The sequence below is a fragment of the Typopeltis vanoorti genome, chromosome 17 (genome assembly GCF_054136105.1).
Source record: "Typopeltis vanoorti isolate ZY-2024b chromosome 17, IOZ_Tvanoo_1.0, whole genome shotgun sequence".
NCBI classification, from domain to species: Eukaryota; Metazoa; Arthropoda; class Arachnida; order Uropygi; family Thelyphonidae; genus Typopeltis; species Typopeltis vanoorti.
In genome coordinates, this window is record NC_143565.1 from 76,567,572 (window position 1) to 76,590,187 (window position 22,616).

A 22,616-nucleotide genomic window follows, 5' to 3' on the forward strand; every position below is an offset into this window, starting at 1 on the left:
GAAAAATGTAAGAGAGCTAAGCTATCTGTAAAAGTAGCTAAACAAAAGTCATGGGATGACTTTGGTAAGAATATAGAAAATAAATACCAGGAGGGTGGTAAAATGTTTTGGAGGCTATTAAAATAAGCTTAGAAATCGGAAACAGTACTCTAAAAAAAAAGTAATCAAAGATGATAAAGGTGACATGAAAACTGAAAATAAGGATATCCTATATGTCTGGAATAATTACTTTGAAAGACTGTTAATTGAAACAAGCAATGGCAGAACAGTAGCAGAAAATTTTCAAGAGGAATGCCAACAAATGTACATATCAATACTTGAGATAGGAAAAGCCATCAAAAAGATGAAATGTGGAAAGGCTGCTGAAACAGATAATATTCAACCAGAAAATGTTAAAACGTGGTGGTATAAAAGTTTTGCAATGGCTACACTGCATAATTCAGAGGGGCTGGTCAGAAGGTCAAATTCCAGACAATTGAAGTAGGGCTCTCATAGTTTCTATCTATAAAAAAAGGGAATAATGCTGAATGTGATTTTCAAGTATGCTTGCATAAATCTTACTGGAATTTATCTAGTTAGTGTTCCAGTAAGATTTATGCAAGCATACTTGAAAAGAGGTTGAGAAAAACTGTGGAAGAGAAACTTAGAGCAGAGTAGCAAGCTGGATTCAGGCCAAATAGATGTTGTCAAGAGCAGATTTTCACTTTATGACAAATAGGGAAATTGTGGGAATATTATAAGGATCTGTACTTAAGTTTTGTAGATCTGGAAAAGGCATATGACAAAGTGCCCAGGGAGAAGCTTTTCATTACACTACAGTTATGCAGAGGTAAATGGAATATTATTCAGAACAATGCATTCTATATTTAAGTTGTAAGTCAACAGTTAGTATTTAAGGAAACATAAGAAGATGGTTTGATGTAAAATCAGGAGTAAGACCAAGATGCATGTTATCTCTACTCTTATTCATCATCTATACAGATCACATTATGAAAGAAAGTGGCATTATCACATCCAGTGCAAGTCTTCAGGGATCTCTAACTAAATTCCATAACAGTGATAATAAATTTGACATGAAAATTAGCAATAAAAAGACCAAAATTATGAAAATAGGCAAGAACTTAGAAAACTTCAGTGCATTTTCAATTGAAAACTTAGAACAAGTTAAATATTTCAGCTATTTAAGCACAGTTTTTAGTGAAGATGGCAAATTAAATTTGGAAATAAAACAACAGAATAAGCAATGCTAGTATGGTGGGATGCCAGTTGAATTAATTTACATGGAATAAGAGAGAAATTAGTCAAAACACCAAAGCGTTCGAACCAGTTTTAAGTTATTGATCTGAGAGTTAGGTTAGAAATAAAGCACTTGATAAAACACCAAGGTGTTTGAACCAGTTTTAAGTTATTGATCTAAGAGTTGGGTTAGAAATAAAGCACTTGATTAAAGACTAGAGACATGAGAGTTCTAAGAAAAATTAGAGGAGTGAACAGACGTCATCAGTAGCAGAATCATATTAAAAAAAAGTCTCTTGTCATTGTTAGCATTCAAGAATGTGTGAGGAGAGCTAATCGAAGGTGGTATGGCCACTTATATAGAATGGGTGAGGAAAGGTTAGATGGCAGGAAAGAGATCCAAGGAAGACTGAAGTCCAGGCGGATTGAAGCACAAAATGTTAGATACAAAGTGCTGACAAGTAATAGACTAATTTGGCTGAAAACTATTGATAGGAAATTAATTATAATGCAAACTTAATCATGTAGTGATGTCATAGCAGCTTGAACATTCCTTGTGGATAAAGAGCCAAGAGGCTATTTTTTTCGGCGATGTAAATTAAGTTAAGGGGATAATAAATCCTTCATTATTTCAAAGCTGAATAAGAAACTTGAAGATCGAAATCTAAGAGTTTCATGCCAAAGAACTTCCGGAGAGTCCAAGCTTAAGTCAACACCTGGTAGTACAACACTAGGGCAACTCGGAACAAGTTTCGAACACTGTCCTTAATATTTTCTCATAATGTAAAATGCAGCTCCTAGGAAATGTATTACTGTTTTACATTATGAGGGAAGGGCACTACCCAGACTGGTTTTGACCTTTATTGAGGTCTCATCAGTGAGTAGGTAGACCTGGATAATACCAAGGTTTAAGTGAAATGAACTTACATACTTTACTATATGAATTGCCAGAAAGGTGTACCCATAATGATGAAGGATTTATTATCTCCTTAACTTAATCCCTTGTGGATATATATCAGGAAATTGATAATGATGGAAAGTGGACATGTGTTTGCTCTTGAGATTGTTTCATAATGTCCTTATTCCATTTTTCTGGTTATTAAAGTAATTACTTAAAACAAAAATAACAAAAAAGGAAAGAAGGAAAAGATCCATAAACTGATTTTTGTAAATGTAGCTTGGATGAAAATCTTGATTATATTCTTCTCAGTAATATTTCCCTGATTTTTTGCAGACATCAGCTCCTCTCTTTACTGGAAGTTATACAGGATCAGATAAAGGTAAGAAAATATATATAAAGCAATAAAATGATGTGTGTGTGTATGTGTCTGTCTGTTTGCATCAATTTTCACCACAATATTTGTGGTGAAAATTTATGCTGTTTACACACCAGTGAAACTCTCATAGAGCTGGTGAAATTGGATGTTGTTACAAGATTATACTTATTAAACCTGTATATGATATCTTTAGTAGTTCTTTAACTAAGCTTATTAGAACTAATTTATGATCAGTCGGTTCCAAAATAGTCGCATATAATTTCTTTTTTTGCTTCTTATGTATTAACATGTAAACATCAATTTACTCTTAGGGGATTTATTTTTTCATTTTTTGCACATTTATTTTAATATATATCTAAAACCTCTCACTTTGTTTTTTCAACTCGACTATTTTTGTTTAATGTTCACATTTTTCTTTGTTGTAGGAAGGCGATCAGCAACAGGTATATTTTTTTTTTATTTTCTATTTCCTTTCTGCTTATTCTGATTAGTAACTAAATAATTTGAGTTGTGCTTTTTTTTTTCTTCTTCTCCCATTTCACTATATAAATTTTTTGTTTCTTTTTTGTTTTACTTTGTTAGAAATCATGATTTTGGTGTTTCATTAGAAGCAAAACCACCATCATTATATTGAAAATGAAACAATATAATTAGTTTTGAGTGATTAACAAATTAACAGAGTTTATAATAGTAACATGCATTTTAATCTTTTAGGAATGAATTAATTTAATTATGTAAACAGTTTTTGATTGTTTGACTGCTTGTTTATTTCTGTGCATTTGGGAGCAGCACTTATTTATCATTTAAAATTTGTACTATATTCCTTAATAATGAAGATAATCTTTAGTTTTATTACATATACTGAAAACCAGATATTTTGCTCGTTAAAATGTATGCATGATTTTAATATTAACATAGACTAAAAGTAAATATCCTTTCACTTTGAGGATTTAATGAGTATGCAATCTAATATGTATTTTCTCAGTTAATGTTAGTGATGTTTATTTCCACATGATAATGGTTTGCAATAATGCATCTTCTCTCACATGTAATTTTGAATTTTTTCCCCCTTTCCAGCAATAAACAGCATATATTAGACCTGTTGCTATATCTCTGAAAATGCTGAGTTGAAATTCAGCATCTTCAAAGTTTGGTTGGCCAAGTGCTCTCTAATCTGTAAGTAATGGGCTTGAATCTCACTCCAGCATGGACATTTGTGTATGTTTTTATGTGGTAGATGAATTTTATTACCCAGTGTGGCCTAAAATGGATTAAAGACTTTTTTGTATGGTCTCTAGATCAGGGTTTCCAGATATTTGACTTTCAGCACACCATGTACAGTAAACTTATAATACTTTTCATGGGTAGGATATTTCATAAAAGAAAAATCTTGAAAACTATCTAATTGAAATTATATAGTGAGATGATGTTTAATTTTGATATTAACCCCCCTCCCTATTTACCTGTACTTCCTAAAAGAAATATAAGGTCTTGTTAGATCAATCTTTTCAGTTGATCCCTCATCCTCATAAATTATTTAAATTTACTATACATTCGATTAATTTTATGTAGTAAGGAAAAATCTGTAGACTTAGTCCCCATCCCCCCACACCTTCCATCACAGCTTTCTTCATGGAATACCCAAACACAAGCCTTTAATAAAACCATGTACAAATCCTCCATTTGCCATCTGGATTCATAGTTCTGTGCCCTGACACATCAGAAATATTTTGCACTTAAATAACTATTATCCCAGAATACACTTTACTGTAGAAAAAGAAAATAATATTTGTGCTTTGTAGATACATTACTGATGCTTCTATTAGATTTTCTGACTTTCTTAGTTTGTAGAAAGCCTACATGTAGGTTCATTTGCAACTTCCACAGATGACCTCATGTTTTACCCTCAGAAAAAAATCTGTGTTCAAATAGGCACACCATGATCCTAACCAGTAGCATAGTATCATCAAAACGCATCAAATCAACAGGAATAGAAGTGTTTGCTGAGAAAATATGCTACTCTATCCTGAACTTAATTATTTTTATCATGCTTTTTTGATATGTCTGCAATCCCTGAAAACAGATTTAAACATACACATGCTGGCCTGGCTGGCCGAATGGTTGGCGTATCTGCTCTCCAGCCAAAAGGCTGCGGGTTCAAATTCTGCCATTGGCATGGATGTTTGTGATTGTCTTTGGAAATATTAGTGGTGGTGGATGGTAGATGGCATTGGCATAGTTGTGGTTAGTTATAATTGATGAATTGAGTGGTGGAGACAGAGTTGTAAAGTAGATGTCCTACCTTGATGAGTCTTTGGACTCCTTGGAGGTGTCATGTAATAATAATAATAATTATTATATATTATATTATATATTATCATTTCCTTATGTGTACCTTCAAGAGATATTGTGATAGTAGTAAATAATTACGTTTACATTATTATTACCTTCCTATCAACAGCTTGTTTATTTTTTTTTTTTTTCAGATTACTCTGTTATCCGTCAGATCTCTATTATTTTTAAGATATTACATTTTGATCTTCAAAGCTTTTTCAGTAAGATCTTGGTTTTCTTTTGGATCTTTTTCATGATTTGCTAACATTACTTCTGCCATTCTGGTGACCTTAGATTAGTTCTTCTTGCATATCCATGAATGCTAATGATGTCATGTTCTTTTCTGATACCTTCATTTTTTAATTATCCTGATGGCATCTGTTTTTCTGTAATTCTTTTAGCACTCTCACAGTAATGGTCACTAGTCAGCTGTTTATTACTAACCCAGCTTTCAGATCCATAAATTGAAATTGGTTTTAAATACAGCAATACCCTGCATGGTGCAGTTTTTACTATAGCACAGCTTATAATTTTTAACAATTTAAAAAATTTTTGACAGTAGTATGGTACTGTACTGTACTTCAACTTTAAAAAATCTCTTGGGCTCCATAACGTTTAAATTTTAGGTGAAAGTGCTAGTGCCGATAATGATACTGTTTCTGCAAAATTTTCTAATACATTAAAGGAAGTGGTTGAAACAGAAGACTACTAGGATGAACAAATTTTTAATGTTGATGAAACAGGTTTTTTTTTGAAGAAGATGCCTTCAGGCACTTACTTAGTAGAAAAGGGAAAATCTCAACTTTCATTGGTTTTCTACCCAGCATCATCAGAGCACCATGATGACTATGACAGGCATACAGCACTGAACCATGTAATTGCAGAAACAATTTAAATTGTAACTGATGCCTTTGGTGTCCTTACATGACAACCTCTATGGGTCAGATAGCTACAAAGTTAATTTAGAGAAGTTAGGCTATTAGTTCTTAAAATGATAGTCTTCCAAATCTTTTGGTAAATTAATGCAACCATGCTTGTTGAGGTTGGGAGAATGCTTCAAAGCTGATGCTGATTCTAAGAATAGCCTGTCAGACCTGTGATGACTTCTATGTAATATAGATGTTTTTCTTCATATGATCCTGTGTGAAAGAGTATCCAGAGCATGATCTGCCAATCCCAACTTGCCATATAGATGATTTTGGATGTAATTTTTATGTTCTTCAAGGCAGATATTAACTGATCTACCAATCTGTCCAAAGTAGGCTAACCTATAGGCACAAGGAACATTATACACTCCCAGATGTTGAAGAGGATGTAGTCGATCTTTAGGAGAACATATAAAAGTAGCTAGCGGAATGAAAGGTTCGAAAGTGGTATGGAGATCATATTTGCAAAGAACTTTGGTTATTTTTTCTGATCTATCCTTAATATATGGAATGGAAATTGTTTCGTTGTGATCCTGTGTGTTGGGTATAGGAGGGATGGGGAAATGCATGTAATATTTTATCTATTTTGTATTCTGTAGCCACTGGCTAAAAAGGTGTTGTAAAGGTCCCTGAGCTCTGTTTCAATGGCTGTGTCATTTGAACAAATAGTTCTGGCTCAGTGAGTATGAGTTTTGAGGATGCCATACTGTTAGGAAGGGTGGTGGTGTGATTGTTTATGTAAATACCAACCGGTATGACTGGTTTTTTTGTAGATGGAGAAGGACAATGAGCCATTAGGAAGTCATGTCACTAGTGTATCTAAAAGGGAAGACTATTATTACTTTCTTTTTCTAAAGTTTAAGAAGTTTATTTTAGAATGTTGGCTGTTAAGATGCACCAAAAATGTTTCTGGACCATGAGACCAAACAGCAAACACATCAACAACAACATAGTGCAGCCAAACTTGGTTTTAAAGATGCTGCATATAGAAATGTGCTTTGGGGGGGGGCATAGCAGTCCCATCTGGCTGTTTGTATATTTTTCCTTTCCATAGAAAATAACCTGCATATATTTTAAATCTGAATATATTTTGGGGGATGGGAGAGAAATTATATTCTTGGTTTAATCCTTTATCCAAATGTAAGCAAACAAAGTTTGGCATGAAGTAACTTCATGACTGGGCAATTCGTATATAGAGACTAATGACTTCACATCACTTGCCCATAATGCAAAGCACATATCTTTGCAGACATGTGTAATGCTATGTAGTATGGGAGGGGTCGCTACCCAGACTGGTTTCAACCTTTATGAAGTCTCATCAGTGGGAGCCAGACCCCTTGTATATTTTCATATACAAGTAGCCACAAGTTGTCATACCTTGTTACTGAAATACTCTGGATTAGAGATAGATGTTGAAAGTTTTTCCACTTGGTTATACTATAAATTAAAGATGCCAAGAAATTATATTCTTGGTTTAATCCTTTATCCAAGTGTAAGCAAAGTTTGCATGTGAAGTAGCTTCACGACTGGACAACTCATATATAGAGGCTAATGACTTCACATTGCTTGCCTTAAGAGGTGATATAAAAACTCAATGTCAGAATCTGTCATAGTTAAATTTTCTATTAATGTTTCGAAGTGCAATTTTTGATAGATCAAGGAGAGTTGCTTGTAAGGGAGGAAACTGATTTGGATAAATGCTTAGCTGTTCAAATTCCTCGAATTTTCTTCACTCCCCAAATCCTCTGGATCTCTTTTTGACCATTTTCTTTCAGACACACTGTAGAGGTCACCTCTCCGCTCGGCAACTCAGACCACAATCTTGTACAAATTTCCTCTCACAGAATGCCCCTCCTCCAACCACTCCTGACCTTACATCCTCTGGCACTTCAAAGGAGCCAGTTGGGATGACCTCTGGGATTTTTACTCCTCCTTGGTCTGATCCCAACACCTGCTGCAAACAAATCACAGAAATTATTCTCAATCGCATGAAGGCCGTTATCTCCCATTCAAACTGTTCTCATTCGCTTTTCAACCTCTGTTTTAGCTGAAAGTGTATCAGAGCCGTTGAAGAAAAAATTTTTAGCTTACTGCATGTGGCTTGCATCAAAAACTCTGCCTTCATACTGTGCCTATCCCAAAGCACTCAACATATGCAAATTAGTCATCAGCAGATCCAAATCAGACTTTATACAGAAGAAAACTTATCTAAATGGAAGCTATGCCCTCTGGTCCCTTGCCAAGGCCATTGGACACAACTTCTGCTCACTTACGCTCCCACATTTCTCTCTCTCTCTCTCATCCTGATGATGATACCATTGTTACTTCACCCAAGAATAAAGCTGATCTCCTGGTATCACTCTTTTCCTCGAACTCCTGCTATGCCTCCCATAGTTCTTCCACAAAAAAGACATTAGAAAACTACTAAATAACTTGGATGCTAAAGTCTTCTGGTCTTGATAGCATCTCTTCACTTCACTTGTTCTCAAACATTGTGCTCCAGAGTTAACCGCATCATTTCTAATCTATTATACATAGTTGGTACTTATTCAATGAAGCAATCTCGTATCCGTCATATTCGAAGAAAAAAAAAAGGCAATAGAAGTCTATCATTAAAGCCAGCTGCCATCACCTCTGTCCTCTCCAAAATAATGGAGAGAGCCATCAATAGCAACTCCTCCACTACTTAGCGGCCCACCAATTAATCAGCAACCACTGGACAAGTACCATGAAAAGGTTTGGAGAAACTTGTGTTGTTGCTCTTGACGTTCCAAATTTTTTTTAACCATGTGTGACATTGAGGCCTTCCAAAAACAAATTGACATCCTTTGGTCCCCCCCCCCCCCCTGTAATTGGGTTGCCAACTTTCTTTCCGGTCATTCTCTGCAAGTCATGATAGATGGTTCCCCCTCTCTTCCACCATTGCTAGAGTGCTTGAGGCTCTGTCTACCCTCTTTCTCCTGTGCATAAATGACCTACTCACAATCACCACTAATCCTATCCATAGTTTTACAGATGATAGTACTCTTTACTCATCCTACTTATTTCACAAACCATGCAGTACTCTGACACCAAGGCTACAAGATCATTGACAACTAATGACTTAAACATTGATCAACATACTATCCTTCAAAGAAGAGAGGACAATCTCAGTAAAACACAAATCACCAGACAAGATCAGATCTCTCTGCTTACAGGTGGTGCACCTAAAATTTCCCTTAAATTCCTTGATGCTATCCAGAGGCAAACAGTTAGGCTCATAGATTGTGAGATAAATTCAGCTGCTATCTCAGATATGCAGGGTTTCAGCATTTTGTTCTACTTCTGTAGTACTTCCATAGTCGACTGAATTGGCAACCATCATTCCTCCATGTTCTGTTGTACACGTTAATACAAGTGCAGCAGCTGCCCATCATCCCTTTACTGTGCAACTGAAAACACACCAAACCTGCTTTTATTTTTTATTTTATTTTGTCCTCTTCTGGAACAGTCTTCCTCATGAAGTATTCCCAAAAAACTACAACCTAAAGCTCTTCAAAAAAAAAGAAAAAAAAAAGTAAATTTCTATGTCACTCTTCATCTGTACCCCATATACAGCACTGATATGCTTATAGATCTCTCAATCTCTCATGTATAGGATCAATATACAGTAAAACCCCGTTTTTACGTTTTCCTGCCATTTACGTCGTTTTCCGTTGGTTCCATATTAAGGCTTATTCTCACGTTATATTGTTTTCCCGCCATTAACAATTTGATGTGGATGTTATTTCCTGTGATTTGCGTTTTTTTATTTTTTTCGGGTGGCAATACCAATTTTCGAATAGATTTCTGCGGAAATCTGCGCATTTCTGTTCTTAGGTGACGTTGCTTTGGCTGTAGTTTCGTTTCCGCCATCACTGTGGTTGCATACTTGCAGTAGTGATGAGCGATACCATTATTTTTCAATCAGAGTGCGAATTGATATTGCAGAATTTCTGGTAAATAATTTAGCATGTGATAGTTGCTTGCAAGTTGTGGTGGTAAATTATCCATGTTAGTAACATGGAGAAAAAAGACAGAAAATGTATTTCGGTAGAAGTAAAGATAGCAATTCTGCAACATGTAGATTGGCATGCCGGAACACGTGTTCAATTAGCAAAAGATCTTGGTCTCTCCGTGTCCACTTTGAACACGATAGTAAAAAACAGGTCAAGCATTGAACTCAATGCAAAGCAATCTGGAGCTATGTCAAAAAAACGAAAATATATCCGGACATCGACATACGATGAATTGGATAAACTTGCGGCAGAGTGGTTTGTTTCTATGAGAGCGTCGGGTATTCCAGTTGATGGTACTATACTCTGAGCGAAAGCCCTTGAATTTGCTGTGAGGTTGGGGATTAATGGTTTTACTACGTCAAATGGATGGATTGATCGTTTCAAGACTCGTCACAATATTGTGTATAATCAAGTGTGCAGAGAAAGTAATAGCGTTGCAGGGGAAACTGTAAACCAGTGGAAACATGAACTGAAGACTATTATTCAGGACTACGAACCAAAAAATATTTTCAATGTTGATGAAACTGGGCTCTTTTATAACATTCTGCCAAGTAAAACATTGTGTTTTAAAGGAGAGAAGTGTCACGGTGGAAAACTCATGGTCAATGCTGATGGATCAGAAAAATTACTTCCACTGGTAATTGGTAAATTTAAAAAGCCAAGGTGTTTTAAGAATGTGAAAAATCTGCCTACTAAGTATGATGCCAACAGCACAGCATGGATGACCAGCAGCATCTTCACATCCACCATGCATGTTTTGGATGCTAAAATAGGGACAAATCACCACAAAATACTACTACTAGACAAATGTCCTGCACACCCTAAAGATCTGCAGCTCAGAAACATTAGATTAGTGTTCTTTCCCCCCTAATTGTTGAGCTTCAGCCATTAGATCTGGGCATCAATCCATGCATTTAAATGGAAATATAGAAAAATGCTTGTTGAAAAAGCTGTGTTTATGCATGATAATGGTATGGACCCAATGACCATATCAGTCCTTGATGCCATGCATTATGTGGCCAAAGCATGGTTGCATATTACTCCTGAAACCATATCCAACTGTTTCTAGAAGGCAGGAGTTATGTTTGCAGAAGAGGAGGAATAACTACAGGAGGAAGAAGATATGTCAGTACCCAACAACTGGTATGTGATGGATGAGTCTTCCTCATTTCAAGACTGTGTTGATGCTGGTATGATCACATCAATTGTACCAAGTGTAGAGGACATCCTTTCCAACCACTTTGGTGAAGAAGAAGAAGAGAAAGAAGTGGTTGAAGAAGACTGTAATCAAGAACCTACTCCCTACTAGTTAAGAAGCAATGGAAGCTATCTCTGTTTTGAGGCGGTATATTGCAAGTACATCAGGAGACGATAGGGCATTTAATGCCTTATACACTGTGGAGAGGCAGGTGGAACTTATAAGAGTGCAGAAAAAGAAAAAACAATCAACAATTAAAGCTTTTTTTAAAATAGATAAATGTAAGTAATTGTAAATTCATTTATTTTCAGTTATTAAATTTTGTAATCTAGTATGTAGACTCACATACTATCAGTAAGTCATCTTTTAGCCTTTTTTAATGATTTTTTTTACATTTCCTGCTATTTACACATTTTTTTATCAGTCCCCTAAAAAGCGTAAAAAAGGGGTTTTACTGCACGCACACACAATTAACAACTGAATCAAGTTTGTAGCAATATTTCACCTGTTAGTCTCCACTTCACACAAGATAGCCTCAAACTCATGCTACTCAGGACATTATTACCATTATACTTCCATGGGTTTTCTACCTTAACTGGACTCAAGTCATCTGATATCATTAGTAGTACTCTCCTTTCCCTCTTATCTCTTCTTTCACTTGTAAAAATACTATACCCTTTACACTCGATTCCAGTTACTACATCTGACTCTGAGAGCCAGGTTTCACCAATGCTAATAATTTTAGGCCACAACATATTTGCCAAAGTAACAATCTCAACTACTTTGTTTCTAATGCTCCTGGTATTTGTGATGTTTTTTGTGTTTAAGTTACCTCCTCACTTTTTCATATACAGAAATCTATGATCTGCTGGGTTCATTTGGGCAACTGAACTTTTCTTTTCTCTTTTTTGCTCCTAGACACACTCAAAACATTTGAACCCAAAGCATAGTTCACCTTCACCAGATTCATAATCCTGTTAATTGATATTCATATCACTATTATCTGCACATCCTAGCTGAACTTACAAGCATTCCTTCTCCAAGATGATCTAACTTCCCTGACTAGCTGCATTAGGTCTCACTCCAATAAATTTCTCTAGGCACTTGATGCCAAATCCATTCATGTGCAGACCAGCCCTCATACAAGTCTTTTCTACCATGAAACTCGCACTACACATCCAGCCTATGCATTGAATCTTTTGTTATTATAGCCCTCCTCCTTAACTCATTACTTTTGTATCTAGGTAATAAACTAACAATTTGCACTTTCTTTTTTATTTCTTGCTTTTGTCCATCAAGATTTTCATATCCTCTGTCATGCTATATCTATCACTGCTTAAATCATTAGTTCCAATCATTACTTCTCTTTTAGTTTCTGTTTCTTTGTGGCATTCATCATGTCTTTTATTTTAGCTCTCAAGAAGCCTGATTAAGTGACTTCATCATCAAGTTCAAATTTAATTATTGAATCATTGTACCATATTACTTCTTTTTTTCTTGTACTCTAATTTACTTACCTTATTATTCATTCATAACTTATTAATTTCTGCACTTTCCTGCATATTATTGTTCTCTTTATTTTTATTTTCCTGTCTTAGTTCTTGTAAATATTTCTCTACTTTCTCAATTTTCTAATAATTCCTGTTAATCTGGAAATTTCATGTTACTTTTTTTTTTCATTTGTCATTAAACTTATTTCTTATTTGTCATTATCCTTAGTTTCTGATGCTACTCTATTGTTTTGCTGTGTTTTTGGTGCCATTTTTTAAAATTAACTTAACAGTATGCCTTAAGATGTACTAAGGTATTAGTATTAGTACATGTACTAATACAGTAAAAACTGCAATAATATACAATAATATAGTACAAATACACTAATCTAAAAACACTTAATAAATTTTTTTTAAAAATTGCATATCTTACAGGGGCTTCAAATTATCTGTGATGATGATGATGGTAATTTTGAATACAGTTATATTCAGTTTTTATGTAACCTTTCGAACATTTTATCCCCTTTCATGATAGTCTTCCCATGATTGTTGTTTTAGTTATTTTTACACATAGAGTAGTTGTCCTACATTATTCTCTCATGAAACCTGCTGACTTACTTTGTCAGAAACTTTTGAGATGAATTTTTCATCTTCTTGTCTCTTATTTCTTTAATCCACCATGTAGTTCTCTGCCCTTGCAAATGCTTCATTCATTAACAATCAATGCTTGCTTCAGATTTTGCCACTGGATCTTGTCTGCAAGGTGTAGGTATATTTTCCAACTTTTTTTTTTTTTTTTTTCCTAATTTTGTATATTTGACTACAATTCACTTCTGAAAGCTGATGAACTTTGATTCTATTTAAAACATTTGAAACTTGCTTCATAACTGTACTGCTCAAAAATAAACTGTGATTACTTCTTATTTCAAATCAACTGTGTACTCTCATATATTCTGCATCAGTTTGAAGATATCACTATCAGTAGTAACTTACTTCCCACCTTTAGCTTTACTCTTTGCTTTAAATTGTCCCTAAACATTTCTCTGTTATTCTTTCTTTCAAAAAGTTCTGTATTATGTCTAGTATTCAGTTGGAACAGTCTTGTTTAGCTCTCCAACAACCAGCATTTTCTTTTTTTCTTTATCAGTTGCCTTATGTAATAATGATCATATAATAATAAGTCCTCTATTTCTCTACTAGAACCTTCTGCAGACAATATACAGAAATAAGTTTGTTCAGTTTCTCATTTTGGCTGTCACTCTGCTTGTAAATTCAAGAAATTTATTTTTTGTATTTAATGTTGAATTCTACAGCTATTCTACTTTTCCTGATGATTGTGGGAACATAATCTATTGACTTGGATCAGGGGATGGTTGACAGACAGATATCAAAAAGTGGTATACAGTGGGTGTGAATCTGCCAGATTTAAGATAACCAGTGGTGTACCTCAGGGTTCGGTCCTTGTGCCATTATTGTTCAATCTGTACAATAATGACATCAAGTATGGTCTATCATCAGATTTGCAATTGTTTGCTGATAATGCAAAGATAGGAAGGACAATCAGGGATGCTACTGATATTCAGCAATTACAAAATGATTTGAATAGACTGGAAATCTGGGCAAACAAAAATGGCTGTCAGTTTAATGTTAGTAAGTGTAAAGTTATGCACTTTGGCATGATTAGAGTTCCAGCGGCATATTATATTAGCGGAGTTATGTTACAAGAAACTGAAGAGGTAAGGGATCTTGGTGATTGGTGGATAAGAATTTAAAGTTCAAAGGTCACATAGCAAAAGTTGCAAATACAACTCAGAGGATAATTGCTATGTTGAAGCGAACCTTGACATGTAAGGATAAGGAAGTAATTTTGCCTCTTTATAAGGTTTGATAAGACCACACTTGGATTACTGTGTGCAGATTTGATCTCCCGGGTTCCAAGGGGATAAAGAAGCTGTGGAAAGGGTGCAAAGAAGAGTTACAAAGATTATGTCTGGATTAATTTAGATTATGAGGACAGATTACGAGTACATGAATTACAGACTCTGGTTAATAGGAGGAAAAGGAGTGATATGATAGAGGCTATAAACTTTTGAATGGGTGTTATAGCATTTCAAATGATGAAATTTTTCGTTATAGAAGGTGGGGAGAGAACACGGAGGCCATCCATGGAAGTCAAGGTGGTTCTCAGTCACGAAAGGGTTAAGAGCTAGGTTTTTCTCCCAGAGAGCAGTGAGTGAGTGGAATAATTTGCCCTTGCGGGTAGTGAGTGCATCTAGTGTAAATGAATTTAAGGGAAAGTATGATAGCTGGGTTGGGTAATTTACAGCCTCCCTCAATGAGTCCTTGGCTCCCTAGAGGTCTCAGAAAATGATAATAATAATAATAATAATAATCACAACTCAGCAATATCTTAGCTGTTTAGTCTTCTTCATGTCAGTGACACCAATTATGTCATAACACGAAATTTAATATGGTCCTTTTCTAATTCTCCTGCTATTCACACTTTATATTGACACAATCAACATATGGTATCAATTCAGCTTTAACTTCAGCAAAACTGACAATAGAGTTTGTTCCAATAGATTACTTTTGACTGTTCTTTCTGGTTCTATATGCTCCAGAATATTATGACATTTCATAATGTACCTTTTTTGTTGACCATATGGTCAACAAAATTTCCTCTCTTTCAAAATATGGTCAACTTCAAGTTGACCATATTTTGAAAGAGAGGAAATTACACTTCAATGACTTATAGACCATGGTTAAACACTGCACAGAACTAGTTGTCAAAATACTATCATCCTATGCAATGCAGATATGGTACTCCTCAGTAGCATTTCCATCAGATTTCCGAAAATTTAAGAAAAATTTAGTACAGGTAGGCTACCTGTGATTAAGCCCTAGAGGAGCTTACTAGTATGTCTCAGTTGGGCTTAATTTTAGTTCTGATTTTGAAATTGCTAGTTTGAAATTTGGTAAAATATCAACAAGCATTTATTTTTCTGTTTGTGGTGATGTTAATCATATAATTTAAAACTAAAACTGAGTATCATGTGCTTGAATACTCAAAATTCTGGAATGCATCTTACTATTAGTACTGATTGTAATTTTTAGGAAGAAATTAAATGTTGCTGTCTGGAGATTGTAAGACATTAACAAATGAGATGTAATATTTTTCATGAAAATAGTGTAAATTAATGTTTTTTCAGATGTAACCAGACTTTTATTTTGGATATTGTGCTTGATAAAGTTACTTACTTATGATTTTTAACAAGCATTGAGAATCCGTACAGGTTTGGTGTTCTGTTCCAAATAATGAGTTCTTTTCATAGTGCAGCAAATTTTTTTTAGTTTTAATTATGCCATGAAAAAATAAACTGGATTCTATAATTGAAAACTTACAGAAACTTTTTTCCACTTGATGTAACATATAACCGTTATATATTACATCATGTAAACTTATTTGAAGATATATTAAAATTCATGGCTTACACATGTAAGATATGAAAGTTATTTTAATATTTTAAACAAAAATTATATAGAACTTATTCAAAAACTCCAATATATTTCATCCAACATTACTTGAACATCAGTAGGGATGTAGACCATTAACAATATTCAAAAGATGAATCAAAATAATGAGTCATAAATCATGCGTATATTAGCTCGTGTCTCAGTCGCAGCTGAAGTATATATTACATTATTAGAGTTCAAAGGAACAATTGTAAGTTGTGTAGATTAAAATTATTTAAAATAATTATTAATTAATAAAACTTATGAACAATTAACAGTGATCACTTCACAAAACATGGATATTGGCATACAGTTGGATCGGTTCAAGTTCAGACAATTTCACAGTGTGTCACTTGTTTCAAGGAAAAGATGATCAAATTTGAACTTGCTGGAATGAAGAAGTTTTGTTTGGTTCCAAAGAATTCTGCGCCTAGGGTTATTAGCATGAGAAGCAAGGCCAGACTTGTCTGATTCCAAAAATGTAATATAGTCTTGATGTTCTTTAATTCTAATCAAGGCAGAATGTCCAGTCTGTCTAAAATAAGAAAGATGACATGAGCAGGGTATTCGATAGTCACCTGGTAAGGAAAGAGGTGGTAATGTATCCTTTGTTGATGGTATTAAGACAATTTCCAAGTTGGTTTGAAGGAAGCGTATAGATTGAATTGACAAAGAATCCTTGCTATTTGTTCTGAGGTTCCTTTAACACTGGATGAACTATATCGGAGTTTTTGAATAAATTCTCTATAATTTTTGTTGCATGTGTAAACCGTGGAATTATTTTAATATGCTTGGAGCACATGCTCCATTAAAGCTATTAATTATTTAAAGATAATAACAAAAGGTAAAATATTTATACATTATTTGAATTTCATTATAGTGAATAGTATACAGCACTGAAGTAGCTTATTGAAAGTTGAGATATTAGTGCATACTTTGCAGTTAATTTATCATTTAGTTATAAAATAGATTCTTACTTGGCTTAGCAACTACTGCTATATTTATTTTTGAGTGTGAAGATTTTTTTCATAATATTTTACCTTTTCTGATTGCAACTGTGTTAAAAAGAGAGATTGAGTAAAAAGAAAGACACATCCAGAATAGACTATGCTGCTGGAGGGGGAGGGAGGGTCTGGAATCATGGCTTAACAAGCAAATCAAACTATCGAGTCAAAAATATCAAGTTGCCATAATCATTTTGTATTATATATCAACTTTCTATCCATTCCATGTTTTTGAAAGCTATATATTTTAGCCTAGCTGTATACAGTATGTACACAGCCTAGGGTACACAGCCTAATTAAAATATATTTTAATTAAATGTATAGAATTGAATGTATATTTATATTAAATTTGCATTTAAATCCGTTCTTGGACATAGAAAATTGTTATAAACTATTTTCAGCTGAGGTAACCAGTATCATATGGAGATAGCAGGGTTTTTTTTTCCTTACAGAAATTTGACTTTTTCATCCTACAAAACATCTAAACTGACCAGAATACACAGAATAAGACGACTTAATATGGTGGGTCTCATCTAATTCTTTAGAAATTGTCATAACATTCCCAGGGTAATTTTATTAATTTTTGCTTTAAATAAAAGTTGAAGTGGCATAGATTTGCACAGAAATATAAAATTTTTCAAAAAAAGTCATAGGCAACTCAGTTCTATACATCAGTGAGCTATAAGGGGCTTGCAGGGGCCCTTTGTTAAATTTTTCTCAAATTTGCGAGCCCCTTGTTCTTGTTTAATAATCTTGTATAACTAGCACCGTGAAATGTATACGTGTTAATATAATTGCTACTTTAAATTTATATAGATTTTCTGATAACTATTGAAAAAATCATCTCATTGCATTTTGTTCTGATGGAGCTAGTGTAATGTTAGGAAACAAATCAGGTGTTGTAATCAAACTTCTACAAAAATTTCCCAACATTGTGATTTGGCATTGCGTAGCTCATTGTTTACAATTAGCATTAGATGATTCGATCAAAAACATTAAAGAAATAAATCATTTTGAAATATTTATGGAAAAATTATATGCTTTTTATCATCAATCATCAAAAAATCAATGGTAATTAAATACGATTGCAAAAGACCTTGGTATCAAAATTTTAAAGATCGGCCATGTGTTTGGACCATGATGGGCAGCTTGCAGTTTATGAACGGCTCTTGCTATGTGGAGAAATTACCCAGCTTTATGTAAGCATTTTCTTTTGAACGATAAATGTAAGGGCTTTTTAAACCGACTTCTCAATTTGGAATTTTTAAAAGATCTAGCACTAATGATTGATATCCTACAGGAATTATCATACCTGTCAGAAGCTCTACAAAGTTGAGCCCCCCCCCTTTTTTTTTTTTTTTTTTTTTTTTTTGCCTGACGATGCGAGCCCTTTGTTAAAATTTCTATAGTTCACCACTGGTTCTATATAATAATTTTTTTTTGATCTCTGAAAAACAAAATTTGTGTCAATTTTGGATCCTAGATTCAATTATTTCAGTGGCATAAACCCTTTCATCAGGGGAAAGAAGGAAGTTGGAAGTGTTAATAAATTACAGCTGAAGATTTTAAACATAGCCAATGAACCTTTGAATAGAACTGGTCTTGGTCTCATTATTATAAAGGTACACAAATTTATTTGATTATGATTAGCATAAATGTAGAGAGAAAGTGAGTACTGCTGTGAGGAGTAGATCTAACTCCACTTGTCACCCTGCTGTTATTATTAAAATAATGATAATTTCCAGGACAGGTGATATTTATTCTCATCACAGCAAATCACAAGATCAGATGGTATCAATTTACTTATCAAAATCTATTTTTACCCATAGCTAATTGTTTGTGGTGCTATCTTGGGTACAATCCTTGAAAATGAAGTAGAGAAGCAGAACTCAACACTTGTTTAAGGAGGTCCTATTGGTTTATAATTAAAAAAAAATTAATATATGGATTCAAAAATGAACATGTGAAATTTTAACCTATCAAGGCTTTAATTTTACATTTCTTTTTCTTTCTTTTCATCCTTTTTTTGTGTGTTTTTTCTGCTGATTTTATTAATGGATGTTACTCAAATATAAAATTATTGATGGTCATATGTACACAGGTTGCAGTGAAAATCTTAATATGTTAGATCACTTCGTGGTATATTAGATTTTTTTTTATATTTGATATATTTCATTTTTGCATCTGTTTAGATAAATTAATTTCTGTAATTTCAAATGATCAGATCAAGCTAATAAAACTGAATATATCACTTCATAATCCTTTATATACATAAGCCAGTTATAACCAATGTTTAGCTTAATTGTGCAAAGCTTTAAAAAATATTGCTTCATAACATGCTTTCTGCTGCTCTTCTATCTATCCTTTCTGCTCCATTCTTAACTGCCTGTATCCTCAATAACTTTCTAAGTGAGCTGTACCATTTGGGAGCACAATGAATGCAAGAAAGTCGACTTAACAGTGTTGGATATCAGTTCTGCCATTATCCAGAAGGTGGATGCTGCTGCACAGAGTACTGACTATCTAACTATTGGATTTGTATTTGCTGCAATCATCTCTTTCCTGCCACTTCTCTACCGTCTCCAGAATGGATCAGCTAAGGATGCTATTCAAGATGTTACAGCTGATGTACTGCTACTAAATGTTCCTACTACAGATGAAGTTGTAAGAATTACAGAAGTACTGCAAGAAGTGATGTTGGGATCAACATGGAGGTAATAATTCTCTGTACCTCTTTTTGTTTTCATTCAGAAAACAAAAAAACTAAATAAGAATAATAAATGCAGCTTATCTAGTGTGTGCGTATATATATATATATATATGTGTGTGTGTGTGTGTGTAGATTGTTTTTTTTTTCTTTTCCCTTGAAGATCAATTTCAGAGACTAGTAAATTGCAAACAGCATTAAAATCTCTGAAATGTCAGTGTTGTCTTTGTTATGAGTAATAGATTTTCATTTGAGAAACTACTCATTTATGCAATGCATTTTTACTTTTTGCAACCTTCTGCTGATGTTGTGCTTAGTACAGTTGATTCTCACTATAGCAGACCATAATTGATCACAAGAAATACCTATTATAGTGGCTAGTATGGTATAGTGAATTTCATTTAGAATAGCATCACATATATGGGACTTTGGCTGAGACTTTTAGTAGTTTGTGATGGTGAGTGAATTTGTTATTATGGTGGTTGCTATAGTGAGAATATATTGTATTGTCTTTTGTTCTTGTTAATTGCATATATTAACTTTTTGACATCATTCATTTTTATTAATTTTTTAATCTTATTTTCCAATCAAAAAATATAACTTAAAACAGCCCTTTTGTTTGTATTTTTTTTTTTTAATTACAGACAAAAAACACTTGGTGGTGGTAGTGGGCAGTAGATGGTGTTAATGATAGTAGTCTCATTGTATGTGGTTGGAGAATAAAGTAGTAGGGGTGGACAGTGTTATATGTGTAGCAAAGTAGAGTACTCCCCCCATGATGAGTCCTTGGAGTTGTCATGTAATAATAATAATAATAAATTTTATTTATATAATATTTAAAGGTATCTGATCTGGTAAACACTATCTAGAGATAGTGTTTACCAGTGTTGAACTGTTTATCATTTGTAAATTACCGGTAAGAGATAAGGAATTTTGTCAATAGGTAAACAGGAAATTAAGGTGAAACTTCTTCAGAATTCTACTAATAGGTTCAGAGAGGCATCTCTGAACTATTTGTAGAATTTTGAAGCTGGTGGTACTAGATACTTTGTGGATGTAATTTGACATACTTTGGAGAGACAGGCCATTCTGTGAAAAAAAAAAAAAAGAATTAATGAACATCATTACTACATTGAATACCTGAAACCTCAAAAGTCTGGTCCTTCACAGCATAGTCAATTTTAAATATTTTAAAACTTTAATTTTAAATATTTACATTTTAAATTAATTTTAATTGGTAAATCGATGGTTGTATTTACCTTATATTTCTATTCTTTGAATTGCTTATTGTTTCCACACTGATGATGTACTGTTCATTTCTGTGAATGTGTGTTTTTTGTTAAAGTTTATTACTGTGGTTATCATGTTTTTTCATTATTTATATTCAGAATCTAAGGGCACTTCCCATAATTTCAAATTTCAGTTCCAGTAAACTGGTTGAGCCTTCAAATGACACAAAAGTCATATCACTTGCAGTAAAAAAAGTTTTCAGAATCTTCATGTATCTTAAAGAAAGAGAAAATAAAAACAATCTGAACATCAGTTGACTTGTAAAACTCAACCATGTTTCTTAATCCAATAAGATGCCTTAAACGTCTGAAATATGAACATGTCCAACTGCCTGTCATGGCTCTGCCATCTCTGCCTGATGTGGTACCAAAGAGCATCATAGTACATCTTGCTTTGCAAAGAAACCTAAATTTGTCAACTGTGAGGAGGACCATCAAGACTACTCCCATGCATACAAAGGTGGAAGAATGAAAAAGAAATACAACAGATAAAAACTGAACAAAATATATCAGGATGCAAAGAGAAAAATAGTCACCATAACATGTCGTGAAATCTCTTATGCTGAGAGGATAGCAGTTGAGAAAATATCAGAAGGAATTCAAAAATATGTGCCTATTTCACCATTCGATAATTTCAGCATACCTGAACTTTATGATCATAACTCTATGAAGCATATTAAGCACCCAATCTATTATGGTGTCACTCTTGAAACAACTTTTAAAATAATCCCATTCAATGAACATGAACATACTAGTCAGGAAAATTATGGCAAGGGGTGTCACTGAAAGAAAAAAAAAACACCAGATATCCCACAGAAAAAACAAAACAGATATTTCTGTATCCACTGAAAGTAAACTAAACACATTGACTGATAATGACACGTGATGATGATGATGTATTAAACATGGACACTGACCATCCATACTTTCCAAAATCACTTGAAAAATATAAGCCAAATAGGAAAATTCTTATTGGAACTGTTGTGAATTTCACCCAGAATTCAATCATATCAAGGTTCGCCTGAAAAAACACAAACCCATTTGTTTCTGTTTGCAGGAGACATATTTAAAACTCAGTGAGGACCCCAACCTTAAGGCATTTTGCTATTATTGTAAGGACAGAACTGGAAATAGACCTGCTCATGGAAGAGTTCTGCCCTCTTTTGGGCAGCCATACTCCATTTTCAGCACATCCAGCTTAATGCTGCTCTGGAAGTGATAGCTGTTCCACCTCTCAATGGGATTTTTTTTTTTATTACAATATGTTCTATTTATTTACCACTGAGTTCTTAGTTAACCCAGATTGACTTTGATAATCTCATATTTCAAGTACCTCAACCCATACTTATGGGTGTCACTTTAATAAACACTATACCCTGTGGGGTAATGCCAGAACAAATGGGTGAGGCTAGATTGTTCAACCATCTGGCCTCACCCATGAACACATACCATTTGTCTACCCTGGAACATAATGTATTGTAGTTGTAGAACATTCTTCCTTATGCCTACCCATTCATATTCTGCATTATATCTTACAATCTGCTCCCCTGCTTTTTTTTCCACTGGATGTTGAAGAGAACATATATGGAAGGAAGTGATCATTTC

At 33.9% G+C, this 22,616-nt stretch overlaps 1 protein-coding gene across 5 annotated transcripts in view; it reads left to right on the forward strand.

Moving 5' to 3' along the window:
* Positions 1–22,616, forward strand: part of phtf (putative homeodomain transcription factor) — a 291,193-nt gene that overhangs the window by 144,867 nt on the left and 123,710 nt on the right. For 4 of the 5 annotated variants that reach the window (XM_090407495.1, XM_090407494.1, XM_090407499.1 and 1 more), the window contains 3 exons: positions 2,471–2,516; positions 2,939–2,956; positions 19,426–19,729. In XM_090407495.1, the coding sequence (XP_090263621.1) occupies positions 2,471–2,516; positions 2,939–2,956; positions 19,426–19,729 (368 nt within the window). The remainder of the gene's footprint in view (positions 1–2,470; positions 2,517–2,938; positions 2,957–19,425; positions 19,730–22,616) is intronic. The other variant, XM_090407497.1, reaches the window with a different exon arrangement.